This window comes from Cibotium barometz, chromosome 55 (genome assembly GCF_041138505.1).
Source record: "Cibotium barometz isolate CiBa-2024 chromosome 55, ASM4113850v1, whole genome shotgun sequence".
In the NCBI taxonomy this organism is placed as follows: Eukaryota; Viridiplantae; Streptophyta; class Polypodiopsida; order Cyatheales; family Cibotiaceae; genus Cibotium; species Cibotium barometz.
The window spans coordinates 7,836,793-7,851,222 of NC_141100.1; the positions used below are offsets into that span (position 1 = coordinate 7,836,793).

Below are 14,430 nucleotides of genomic sequence, written 5' to 3' on the forward strand. Positions count from 1 at the left end.
GTTATTCTTAGCTCAGATTTTCAAACATCATGGCATGCCCAAGTCTATCGTGGGGGATAGAGATCCTCGGACTACCAGTTTATTTTGGCGAGCATTGTTTGATAATATGGACACAAAGTTGAGTTTTTCATCAGCCTATCATCCTCAAACGGATGGTCATAGTGAAATTGCAAATTCAGCTGTGCTTGACTTGCTCAAGTGTTATGTATTTGAGCAGAAGTCATATTGGGAAAAGTATTTGCCATTAGTTGAGTTTGCATATAATAACACAGTGCATTCTTCAACTAATAAGGCTCCATTTGAGATAGTCTATGGCAAGGTGGTGCTTCCACCTATCTTACGAACAAAAGATGAAATCTTTGCAGCAGCAGATGAGTATGTCGGTGATTTGCATACTGCGTTTGCACAGGTTCGGACAGCCATAGAAAGATCTCAAGCCAAGCAGAAAAAGGTAGCTGACAAACACAGGCGAGAGGTGGTTTTCAAGGAAGGTGATTGGGTATTACTTAAAGTTTGAGAAAGCACGTCTTCGGAAGCGGCCAGGTAAGGAAGGCCGGTTTCCTAAGCTTTCAAACAGGTATTATGGGCCATTCCAAATTTTGTAGAAAATAAATGAAGTGGCATATAGATTGGTATTGCCCGATCACTAGAAAATACACAATGCCTTTCATGTCAGTTTGCTAAGGCCTTATGTGGGACCACCTCCTATGGAACTAGTTTTGGAAGATCCACCATAAGTGGATGAACTTGAGGAGGTATTGCCATGTGCACGCATGTACATGGCTCATATCCAAGGCTAATCCTTGATGTGGAAGATAGTTTAGGGGCTCATGCGAGGGCCAGACAAGCACAGAAGACCAGTGGACAAGGATCCCTGTCAGCCAAATTGGTGAGGATTTATGGAGCTAGTCGGCAACATATTTTATTATGTGGATTTTTTTGTTGGCCAAGGTATGCTTGGGCCTATAAAAGGCTAGCCCATGAGTCATTGTGGATCATCTCTCCCCTAGGGAGTAGGTCATAGAATAGGCTTTTTTTGCTCTTTTGGGAAGGCCTAAGGCCACATACATTGTGCCTTTTGTGTACTCTATGAATATACTGGAAATGCATCCATCTCTCTCTCTCTCTCTCTCTCTCTCTCTCTCTCTCTCTCTCTATTCCCTGGCTATTATGATTGTGATAGAATGTGCAGCGGAAGAAGGGAAAGTGGAAACACAGGAGAGTGTGAGAGAGAGAGATGGAGAGGAAACACAGGTGAGAACCTGCTCTCAATATCAGATCCTATAGATAATCGGGAGAAGCAAACTACTACTCATTGGAACCCTCAAAAGAAATAGAGTCAATCTGCTCCAACTCTGTACCAAGAGTAGCCAAATGCTGTACAAAAGCATCCTCTGAAAAGGTCGGCATCACAAAATGTAAAGACTCTGTAGAAAATATGGGATCCATCTGCTCAAACTCCATACCAAGAGTTGCCCAATGTTGTACATAAGCACACTCCACTGAGGTGGGCATTGCCAGATGAAAGGACTCCACATCCCCCTCTAAAAGCTGATGTCATCGGACTGGTACAAGCCCAACCTGATTCTGATCCAAATCCAAAGAACTCTGGAAGTATCACTGTGCCCCAGGCACGGTTAGCAACTACAGATCCAAAGCATCCGACTAGGTCCAGAAAACCATCTTCCAAAACAACAAACCTGTAGAACTGGCAGGGGGAGGGGCATCCTCAGAAGCATCACAAAGAGAGGCAGAGGTAGACTCCTCACAATGAGGAAGGGAAGCAGGAATATAAACTGCAGTGGTAACAAAGTCTTCAAGAGCATCACTAATAGCATAAGACTGTTCCATAAGTAGAATCAAATCCCAAGAATCAGCAAAAAACAAATGATCCATGTGAAAGGATCACACCTCAAAGGCAAAACACCCTCCTTTCTCTGCAAACACTGCAAAGAACACAAGCTCAGGCAAAATAAACTCTGCTCAGGATCTCTGAAAAGATCACTACTCTCCTCCAAAATGTGTAAACTCCTGTCACAGAAGAAAGTCACCACAGAACAGCTCCTGAAACTGATCCTCAAGTGAAGTAGCTGGAGATGGGCCCCCTGTAACTCGCGGCGGTGAGTGCCCGGGGGACTAGGGCCTTTGACACACTTGTTGATACCATCAAAGCATATCAAAACACTTAACATGGCCACAACCTTAACACATATCCATCATCACTTTGCATAAAACATAAAAGCTAGACAAAACATCCACAAATGCTGAAAATGGATCTTGCACATGTGACACCACATAGAGGCCGGAATGGGCCGACCCCCCCCTCGGAGTATTTTATTACCCAAGGAGAATAATATCATGTGCAAGCTTTGAGGGCCTTACTCTCCCCACGGGAGATGCCGGATTATCATATACAAATGCCATAACACAGCCCAACACGAGACAACCAAGCCGGAACATAGGCTGTAGAAATGCCGAGCCAACAATATAATCCATATACCTCCGTGTGGGTACTGATTCTTCCCCAAAAGCCATAGGTCTTCATGCAATAGAGCTGGTATAGCAAGTACAACTCTCCATTCAGTCGGTACAGTAGGTACAATGGTTGGTACAGCAGGTACAGTGGCTGGTATAGCAGGTACAGTGGCTGGTACAGTTGGTACGGTGGCTAGTACAACAGGTACAACAAGTACAAATGTTGGTACAACATGTACAATGACTAGTATAGTAGGTACAGTGGCTGGTACAACAAGTGCAAAAGTTGGTACAGCCGGTACAATGGGTGGTATAGCAAGTACAACAAGTACAAGGATTGGTACAGCCAATACAATGGCTGGTACAACAGGTACAAAGGCTGGTACAACAAGTACAATGGCTAGAAATCATAATAAATGATTAAATACCCTTGCCTTCAGTATTTCTTTGCGATGGAAGCCTCCAAAACAGTCCCCAACAGCCGGTATTCTTCATGGGCAGCCTTCAAGTGAGAGAGAAAGAGAGCTGCCATCATTAGGGCAGCCTGTAACGGTGGTAGAGGCTAGTGTGCAGCAAGAGAGCCTCCATTAATGAAGAGAGAGGGCTCCAATTTATAGATTTGGGCCTCCCATGAGCTAAAATGGCAAGAGAAGGCTACAATGACAAGTGGAGAGCCACACAATAGCTGGAGTGACAAGTGTGAGGCCACTTGTCTCACTTTGATCCATTTTCTGACAAGTGTGAGGCTACTTGTCTCACTTTGATCCACTTTCTTTCCACATGTCCCAATCTAAGAGATGGGTCCTTCCATAAACTTTATCTCTAAAAATATCCCAATTGGTAGACATTCTGTCATAGGCACTTTGCCAACTCTTGGTATCTGCTCAATTCCAGATGTAATGATGCGAACAGAATTTCCATCGGAGTCGGGCCAAAAATAGCACCTCTCCTAAATTTTAGGAGTGTGGCCCTTTGTATTCTAGGATAACCCCCATTCCCAAAGCTTGTACTTTCCAAATATTTAGGCATCCTGGAGTCCACCAGACCCCTTTCATACTGGGAAATGTCCAGACTAGTGACATCCTCCCCAGCTTCTTAAAAGTTGTCCGCAACTTTAAGCTTCAAGCCATATATTCAAGATATAATCATGTCCCATCAAGTGGGCGAGACGAGACAGTCTCAAAAATCCAATATAACTGAAGAATCCATGTCCCAAAGAAATGGGTGAGAAGTCTCCATAATAGCAATATTAAAATCGTGTCCCAAAATAAATGGACGAGAATTCCAAATCACAAACCAAGTGCTAAGACACTTAAATAAGTTTCATGCACAAGAAACTAGTGCCTCGCACAAAAACATGTGCTATGCACACAAATTGGTGCCATTCAAGAGCACAAACCATGGTGACAGAAAAGCTGGTTCTCCATAGTTCTGGTAATCCTTTCTCCCAATCCCAACAGTTCCCATGTTCTCCCATACAATCCCAACTCTGATCAACAAGCATGGTGTGGAAACAATGAAACACTCACTCCACAATCGCAACACGAATCCACGTGTATGGTGGAGTGTTCATTGAATTGCCCTCTCACAATCCCAACATGAATCCACATGCATGGTGAGATGAACAATGAACCTCTTGGCCTCTGTATGGGGAGATAGTGATTCTAATATGGCATAAAGATAAATAAATCCATGTCCCAAATAAATGGGCGAGACAAAACAGTCCCATGAGTCCAAATATCATAATCATGTCCCAAGTAAATGGGCGAGACAAATCAGTCCCATAAGTCCAAATATCATAATCCATGTCCCAAGTAAATGGGCGAGACAAATCAGTCTCCTGCCAACAAGGCATCGGTCCACATGACCCTTGGCATAGACATAAGGCCCGTGCCAACCAAGCGTCATGTCCACTTTACCACTTGCACTCTGTGCTGGTACTCTAACCACACACCTTGGATGAGAGGTGGGCTCAAGTAACAAGATAAAACAATCACTCGCAGGCATAGATAACGTGGTGTTCCATAAGCATTTCTGCTACACATAGTTCGGCCACCAACTCACACTACCCTCTCAAGTGCCCATGTTCCCTTCCATCTGCTCTCTATTGTTCCACCCAGATATGGTAGAAACAATCTTCAAGACAGCACGTAGGATAAGAGAACACTACACACGGCATGTTGTGCTTAACACTATCCTCTCAAGTGCCCATGTTCCCTTCCATCTGCTCTCTATTGTTCCACCCAGATATGGTAGAAACAATCTTCAAGAGAGCACGTAGGACAAGAGAACACTACACAGGGTATGTGAACCATGAGTTTCATAAGTCCAATGCATCCCAAATAAAGGGAGCCAAAAAGAATAATCCATCCCAGTAAAAGGGAGTCATAAACATAATCCATAATCCTAAGGATCAATCCAAATTCCTAGAAAAGAAGTCCAGGAATCCATAGACCTATATACCATAATCCTTGTATACCATAACTCTTGCCACATACTCTGTGCTAACCACACACCTTCGAGTAGAGGTGGACTTTATCCATAAAAGCATCATATCCATGAGAGATCCAAATATTTCTTCTCTATAAACTGGGACAAATTCGTCCATAGAAATTGCTTGTTAAGCCCAATATCTATATAAATCTCGTCCAAGAAAGAAATCTCCATAGATATAATCCATCTCAATAAAGGGAGCCATATGGCATAAACAATGTCTCCCTGAAACCATCTCAAGGCAAACAACACCAACTTTCTCCTTGCATGGCTATACAAGGATTAGTGAACATCAAAAACACTTCATAGTAAATAGCCAAAGCACCAACTTTGCAAACTCAAAGTATACTTAGCTTTTCTTTGCCAGGTTGGTCATGAAGCCAAAAGAAATATCTCCTCACCATATCCTTAAGATATCCCGAGATATATCTTCATATAGCTTACTTGTAAGCTTGATAATATAATCCACAATATCCATATGAAAAGAGTGCTAAACGTATGCACATGAAGCCAACTCCATACTTCCAAGATAAATTTTGTGAATTCATAAATCCTTAGATCAACAAGCTGTCTACTGCTCATGCTCTTGCTTCATAAGCTATGAAGTGGCTGGCCATGCTTCACAGCAATGATGGTAAGTGTGGTCCCCACTTGAGATCTTTTCTCTTCCTTATTGATAAAAGGAAGCCTCCGCTTCCAAGAAAGCCTATGCTCTGATACCAATGTAACTCGCGGCGGTGAGTGCCCGGGGGATTAGGGCCTTTGACACCCTTGTTGATACCATCAAAGCATATCAAAACACTAAAACATGGCCACAACCTTAACACATATCCATCATCACTTTGCATAAAACATAAAATCTGGACAAAACATCCACAAATGCTGAAAATGGAAATGTGACACCACATAGAGGCCGGAATGGGCCGACCCCCCCCTTGGAGTATTTTATTACCCAAGGAGAATAATATCATGTACAAGCTTTGAGGGCCTTACTCTCCCCACAGGAGATGCCGGATTATCATATACAAATGCCATAACACTGCCCAACACGAGGCAACCAAGCCGGAACATAGGTTGTAGAAATGCCGAGAGCCAACAATATAATCCATATACCTCCGTGTGGGTACTGATTCTTCCCCAAAAACCACGGGTCTTCATGCAATAGAGTTGGTACAGCAAGTACAACTCTCCATTCAGTCGGTACAGTAGGTACAATGGCTGGTACAGTCGGTACAGTGGTTGGTGCAATCGGTATGGTGGCTGGTACAGTAGGTACAACAAGTACAAATGTTGGTACAGCATGTACAATGACTAGTACAGTAGGTACAGTGGCTGGTACAGCGAGTACAGAAGCTGGTAGAGTCGGTACAATGGGTGGTACAACAAGTACAAGGACTGGTACAACCAGTACAATGGCTGGTACAACAAGTACAATGGCTAGAAATCATAATAAATGATTAAATACCCTTGCCTTCAGTATTTCTTCACGATGAAAGCCTCCAAAACAGTCCCCCGGTATTCTTCATGGGCAGCCTTCAAGTGAGAGAGAAAGAGAGCTGCCATCATTAGGGTAGCCTGTAACGGTGGTAGAGGCTAATGTGCAGCAAGAGAGCCTCCATTAATGAAGAGAGAGGGCTCCAATTTATAGATTTGGGCCTCCGGGGAGCTAAAATGGCAAGAGAAGGCTACAATGACAAGTGGAGAGCCACACAATAGCTGGAGTGACAAGTGTGAGGCCACTTGTCTCAGTTTGATCCATTTTCTGACAAGTGTGAGGCTACTTGTCTCACTTTGATCCTGTCCCAATCTAAGAGATGGGTCCTTCCACAAACTTATCTCTAAAAATATCCCAACTGGTAGACATCCTGTCATATGCACTTTGCCAACTCTTGGTATCTGCTCAATTCCAGATGTAATGACGCGAACAAAATTTCCATCGGAGTCGGGCCAAAAATAGCAACTCTCCCAAATTTTAGGAGTGTGGTTCTTTGTATTCTAGGATAATCCCCCATTCCCAAAGCTTGTACTTTCCAAATATTTAGGCATCCTGGAGTCCACCAGACCCCTTTCATACTGGGAAATGTCCAGGCTAGTGACACCCCCTCTGAGTGTAGAAAACTCCTTTGGGAAGCAAAACGCAGACAAAACACTGTTGTCCAGCAAAAACAGCACTCCACCGCCAACAAAAGGCAAGGAACACGAAGAAACCGGGTAACTGTGAAGGCCAGGAACAAAACGCAGGTATAGATGCTCCAAAATCAGCAAAACGCTGAGTGAAATCAGAAATTCAATAACCTCCTCAAGTACCAAATTGCTTCCAAAGCCACAATCCAAAAAAAAACCCATCTGCAAGTGATTTGTGTCCATTGGAGAAGAAAACACAACCAAACAAGGGCTACAAACCTAAAAATTCAGGCCAACCAGTGTCCACACCTCCTATGAGGAAAAACGCTGAAGAGAAGGTACCTTCGGGTCCAACAGATGAAGCCCAGATGAAGGTAGAGCTACCAGCAAGATCTTCTCAGAAAAAAACGCAGCAACAAGGGCTGGAATTCTGAAAACGCAGCAGTAAAAGGGCCATGTAGAACAGGCTGAATCTGGAAAAGCAGAAGAGATATGGTACCACCAAGCCTCAGATCAGCAAACAGCATCAAAAAACCTGTAGGAGAAGAAAACGCAGCACATGTGTGGCTGGTGTCGTGCACAGAACAGGCCGCCTGCACTACAGGGGAAGATGAATCTGAAAACTGCTTCAAAACTGCTGTAGAAAACAACCTGTAGAAAAACGCAGTACTCTAGGTGTTGCTGCCCTGAAAACGGAGTAGAAAACAGGTGAATCTCAAGGATCAAAACCTGTAAAGGATGACCAATAGCTACAATGGAGAAGACACTTGGAAGAGGCAGGCGACCAGTAGCAACTCTGAGAAAAAAAACACAGATCTGTCCATCTACAGAAAAACGCAGCCAGGAGGGAGAGGAGGGAGCATCCAGCAATGTAGATCACAGGAACATGCCAGGAACGCCAGGAGGGATAGGAGGACCTCACTATGTTCTTGTAGATCACAAGAACATGCCAGGAACGCCTTGACTACCATGAGTATATAACATGCACGTTCCTAAAAGCCAGGAGGGAGAGGAAGGAGCATCCAACAATGTAGATCACAGGAACATCCATGTTCCTAAAAGGTGAATTTGGGCATGTTCTTGGATTCAACGCCACCATACCCAAGCCAAAGAACACTCCCATATCTAGTCCATACTATGCATAATGGAGTTGATAGTTATATAGTCTTGTGGGTTGACTATCATGAGTATATAACATGCACATTCCTAAAAGGTGAATTTGGGCATGTTCCTGGATTCATCTACATTGTTGATGTAACGCCAACATTCATATAGAAGTATATTTGGATCATGAGAACTTCTTGGTTGCTCCCCTCTTTGGATGTGATGTTTTGTTGGGAATGCCCTGGCACACTCACATGGAGCCCAAGAAAAATTATAAGACAAAGAAAATTAGTTTTATGCATAGAGGTCGAGAACATGTTTTGCATGTAGGAGCTCTTGGAAGCACTAATCCACTTATTAGCCTTGTACAAGTTTCCAAATTAATGAAAACTCTACTTGTTCTTGTTTTTTGTTAGAGATCAAGCTGAACATGAAAGTGTGAATGCTAATTTTGATCTGAATTTCTTACATGGTTATAGTGACTATTTCCAAGAGTCTTTGCCAGGTGAATTACCACCCCAACGGTGTGAGGATCATTGTATTGATCTCATTCCAGGGAGCTCTTCGCTAAATAGGCCACCATACAAAGTGAGCGCTAGTTAACAAGAGGAGATTATGGCATAGGATTGGTACAACCCAGTTTTTCTTCTTGTTGTTCCCTTGTGTTATTGGTGCAAAAGAAAGATGACACTTACCGTATGTGTGTGGATTATCGTGCTCTTCACAAGATCACGATAAAGAATAGGTTTTCTATTCCACACATTGATGACATATTGGATAAGTTGGAAGGAGCTACATATTTCAGCCATATTGAAAGACCACTTTTTGGTGGACATCAAAGGAAAAAGAAGCTTTTCAAAAGCTTAAAGAAGCAATCATCATAGGACCGGTCTTAATCATTTCGGATTTGCATAAACCTTTCTTCGTTGAGTGTGATGCATGTGGGGACAACATTTTGAATCAAGAAGGTCACACCGTTGCTTATGAGAGTAGGCGTCTCCAAAATGCAGAATTGCACTTGTAGGTTTATGAGAAAGAATTATTGGCAGTAATTCACGCTCTTATAGTTTGGAAGCATTATCTTTTGGGAGCTAAATTCACTATGAAAACAGATCATCAGAGTTTGCGGTGTTTACTCATGTAAACTGAGAAGCATATGTGACGGGCACACTTTCTTTGTTGTTTCATTTTCAGATTTTGCACACTCCTAGAAAAAAGAATGTAGTGGCAGATGACCTCTCCGGAAGACCTCAAATACATGTTATTACAATAGCTTATCATTAGGATCTATCGGATATGCGTGATGTATCAAATAGATGATTATTTTCAGCATGTATGGGCTGATTTACAGCAGGGTATAACAGCCCCAAATTATGCCATTCAATATGGTTATCTCATGATGCAAAACTATCATGTGTGTGTGTGCAAAGATTTAAGGCAAAAGGTAATGGATGAATGTCATTCACCTCCTTATGCAAGACATCGAGGCTTCTTCCTACTACGCAAGCCATTGAGAGAGATTTCTTTCGGCCAAAGATGCGTAAGGACAGTGATGCATATGTGAGATAGTGTCTTGTGTGTCAGAAGGTCAAGTTTGATCGTTATAAGACGCCAAGATTGCCTCAGCCCTTGCCCATACCGAATCAGCCACGGGAGTCTATTACCATGGATTTTTTACCGCAACAAGGGAATGATGCAATATGGACTATTTATTGTTGGCAAGTTCAACAAGTAAGCACACTTTATCCTGTGCATAAGAATATCAAGCCAAAGCATATGGCAAAGATATTCATGGCTCAAATATTTAAGCATCATGGCTTGCCACAGGTAATTGTGGGTGATGGGGATCCTCACACCACAAGTTTGTTTTGGTGAGAATTGTTTGACAATATGGGCACAAAGCTGCATTTTTCTTCAGCTTATCATCCACAGACAGATGGACAAAGTGAGATTGTGAATTCAGCTAATCTTGATTTGTTGAAATGTCATGGCTAACAGAAAGTCAAACTAGGAGAAATATTTACCGTTGGCTGAGTTTGCTTACAATAATACGGTCCATACTTCCACAGACAAGGCGCCCTTTGAAATCATTTGTGGTAAGGTGGTGCTATCACCTATCCTTCGCACAAAGGATGAGATATTTGCAGCAGCAAGTGAGACCTTGACATGGCTTTTGAGCAGGTATGGAGAGCCATAAAAAGATCTCAAGAAATGCATAAGAAAGCTACAGATAAACATAGAAAGACTTTGGATCTCAAAGAGGGCGATTGGGTATTACTGAAATATGAAAAAGCTTGTCTACGCAAGAGACCTAGCAAGGAAGGCAAGTATCCAAAGCTTTCACCTAAGTATTATGGGTCCTTCCAAATCTTGCAGAAGATCAACAAGATGGCTTTTAGATTGGTATCGCCAGATCATTGGCGCATACATAATGCCATTCATGTGAGCCTTTTGAAGAAATATGTGGGATGTGAACTGGTCATTGAAGATCCACCTGAAGTGGATAAACTAGAAGAGATACTTCAACCTGGAAGATCCACCTGAAGTGGATGAACTAGAAGAGATACTTCAACTTGAACATATTGTTTTCAACAAGGAACTAAAGGTGCTAGTGGCAAGCTTGTTTGTAGATACCTTGTGAAATTCCGAAATTACCCCACACTAGATGCGAAGCGGATCGACGAAGATTACTTTAAGGAGTATCTAGAGCTCCTTAAAACATACTTGGAAGCTTCTCAGTTGACGATTGATTAGAAGCCGAGGGGAATGTCACCATCTCCTATTTTTATGGTCGGACATGTACATGGGACTCGTGGGTGGTACTCATGAGGAGTCTATGACATGTATGGGTTTACTCAAAACAGGCAGTGCACGTGAGTGCCCAAGATTTGAATGGATGGTGTCCATGACATTGTGGTCTTCGTGTTGTGCACGACAGAAGACTATACATGTGTATAGATGAGAAGATGGGAATTTTTTTTTTAAACATTTTGCATAGCCATGTGTGTGTTGGCTTTTGTTTTATTTGTGACATGTTCATGGGGCCCGGGGATGCCTTGAAACCCTATGGATGCATGTGTGCATACTCTGTTTGGACCTATTTAGTGTTTTGCTGGATTTTGCAATTTTACCAAGGATTATGGGTGTAGGATTCACACACACTGAAGTTGGGCGGACAAGTTATAAAATATTATTAACTCACTTCACACCAGGTTGGACTAGATTTATGGTTTGGCCGGACACAAGGAGGAGGGCGTACCTTTTATCAACTCGTGTAGCTATTTTGAGTGGAGAACTCCTCCTTTGGCAAAAACCCTAGCAGATCTGCATGTAGAAGTGTGTTGGCCACTCCAGGGCTAGGACATGTGTTGAACATGTGTGGAGCATGCATGCCGAGACTGGTTGACTGCTTCACCCCTCTATCAGTAGGAAAACACACCATGTCAGACTCCATATGCCATACATGTACTGTCATGTCAGGCTCCATATGCCACACATGTACTGTCATGTCAGGCTCCATATGCCACACATGCACAATAGGAAATTGAAGCAATGAGAGGTTTTGTGACACTATCCTCAGTCTATGGGATGATACCCTAAGCTGGCCAATGGCTATCCTCATAGCATGGGACATGAAGACATCGAGATAACTTGGGTCTCCGTATGAAACTATCTGCTGTGAATCTCAGGAAATGATCTCTGTGGTAGTGCATCTTGGTAGGATATGGGCCTACCATGTGTTACGTGTGTATAGCCCCAAGCGATCGTATCATATCATGCAGTTCCTGTCCTCATGTGTAAGCCTAATGTATGGGGAAATCTGGATCATATTGAATGGAGGGAGCCGGTCAATCTGTTGTCCATGTGCTTAAAACCATGTGAGTATTGTGCCATACCAGGATGAATGCTCTCGTGTGGCTGCTATCTGCTGTGATGGCTGGTCACTGTAGTGCATGTCGGGTGAGTCGAAGTGGATCCATCTCCCTCATCCTTTGTATATAAGTGTGTCTAGAACAGGGCCTCCATCAACATAGGAGCCGCAGCAAACTCAGGCTGGATGATCTGGTGGAGGATAGATGGTTTGCTGTGTATCATCCGTGATAACATCATGATCTGAGGACGCTCTATGCGCTGCCAATCTGCTGGGGATAAATCTAGTGCTACATACATAAGTGCCAGGGTGACCAGTGTATCAAAAAGCCAACCCTTCGTCCTTGGCTCCTAAAAATGCGTGTGGAAACACTGCCTCTCCAAGAGGGCTAGAGCTGCATATCCTCTAGTGAGTCTATCCTCCACTACCTGTCTCATAGAGAAGAGTGGACTAGTGAAGGTAGCTTCAAGATATATGAGTGCACCACCTCAACTTTCTACCCATGTAAGTGATCTCTGTACGGCCTGCAACTAGGTAGGAGGTGTGGAATACCATAACCTTGGTTTTCCCAAGGTTGACTGAGAGCCCCCTTTGTGTGCAAAAATCCTGTAAAGCATCCATGTGCTTCTGTAGCCCCTCCTCAGAATCTGCAATGAGTACAATATCATTAGCATCTAAAAGGATGGAAACAAGAAACCCTCCTAGAGATCCTAGAGAAGCTCCTCCGCCTCTGGCTCTGTCAATGAAGTCTGAGATCTCATCTATGTAGAGGAAGTCCACAAAGCAGCAATATAGTCGGCGGCCATCTACCTTGACCCGCTTGATGATAGCCCAAAGCGTGTATGTGATCCAGCGTGGAGAAGGTCCTCCTGAATCTTGCCTGCTCTGGTGCCCTGTATCCCTTTCTCTCTGCCAGTGTGTTGAGCTCAGACTCAAGTATAGATCCATACAGCTTGGCCAAGATATGGCCGATCATGATGGTTGTGTAGTTATTAGGATCCATGGGGTTTCCCGCAATAGTGTCTGATGACCAGATGGGGGAAAAACCCTCTGTGAGGGCCCTATCAAACATATGGGCTAGGAAGGGTGCCAGGGTGTCACATGCATAAGAGGTGCCCCTCGTGATCTTTTGATTGGCCGTCTGAAGCCTGCGTATAGCCTTCGCCACCATGTCTCTTGTGAAGAAGGTGGATGTGATGGGATGTGCATGAGGTGGATGTGGGAGGGGGGGGTTGTTGGGGTATGTGGTATAATGAGTGTGCATGAGTGCCAGATGTGTGCGTCTGTGATGGGGTGGGTAAGCGTCGTTCCTGGGTCCTATGCCAAGCCTCGTCAGAATTCCCGCTTAGGAAGATTTGGTCCTCATCAAAATTCCCGCTTAGAGAGAGAGAGAGAGAGAGAGAGAGAGAGAGAGAGAGAGAGAGAGGAGATCATATAAACTACTACTAACGACCCAAAGGGTCTGAGATTAAAATCAATACATGTGATCCATGAATAAACTGATGTCCTAAAAGATGGAAAGAAAAAGATAAAAACCCATCCACCAAAAAAACAGAGAGAGAGAGAGAGACTGATTTGTTCGTCCACTGTGTAGGGAGTGAGATTTGCTTCTTCCGTAATGGAGTTTGTCAAGGTACAGCTTTCAAGGATCTTAATGCAGGTAGATATTTTCCAGCAGCTTCTATGTACACCCTGCCAAAGGAACCCAATTGCACCGTGAAGTTCAACTTTGGGCCTGAATTTCAATATCCACCAATTGGCATTGGTGCACGCCCAGCACCAAGGGCTATGTTCCTTGCACCTTACCATAATGGCCTGGGTGGTAAAGAGGCTGGGTCTATGGCTTGGGAGAGTGATTCTCATGCAGTAAATGCTACACAAAATAGTGAGCCTCAGAGATTAGGGGAGCCAGAATAAAAATCTTAGCATAGACATGCTTTAGAATGCTTGTTGTAAAATTCTGATCACTTGACTGCAGGTTTTACTCTATGGATGAACTATTTGATTGCTAACCGAATTCGTGAGCTCTAGAGACATGAATTTATTGCTTCCAATAGCTATGAATTCCCCCTTGGTTTTTAGCAATTAATCTGTTTGTGCATTGACATTTTGTTTTTGTACGTGCTGCTTGACTTGCTTCAATTATTAGTGTGACAAACTTCATCTCTATTAGAAATTTCGATATGAAATTCTCTTTTTCTGTGTCTAAAGGTCTATGAGATGACATTTTACACTAGATGCTGTCCACGGTTAATTCATTTTCCACTTGGGTAAAGAATCTTCTCATCACGTGGGAACTAAACATTTGGTCTAGCTCCTTGCATGCTTGTGTGTGTGTGTGTGTGTACGTGCACATGTGCGCG

General features: G+C 43.4%; 1 protein-coding gene across 1 annotated transcript in view; it reads left to right on the top strand.

Annotated features, from left to right (window-relative positions):
• LOC147607321 (uncharacterized) overlaps positions 1-14,172 on the top strand; it is a 72,152-nt gene extending 57,980 nt beyond the window's left edge. Inside the window, exon 2 of the mRNA XM_086790413.1 lies at positions 13,662-14,172. Coding sequence (XP_086646539.1) covers positions 13,662-13,984 — 323 coding nt within the window. The 3' untranslated portion in view covers positions 13,985-14,172. The remainder of the gene's footprint in view (positions 1-13,661) is intronic.
• Positions 14,173-14,430: the final 258 nt, after the last annotated feature.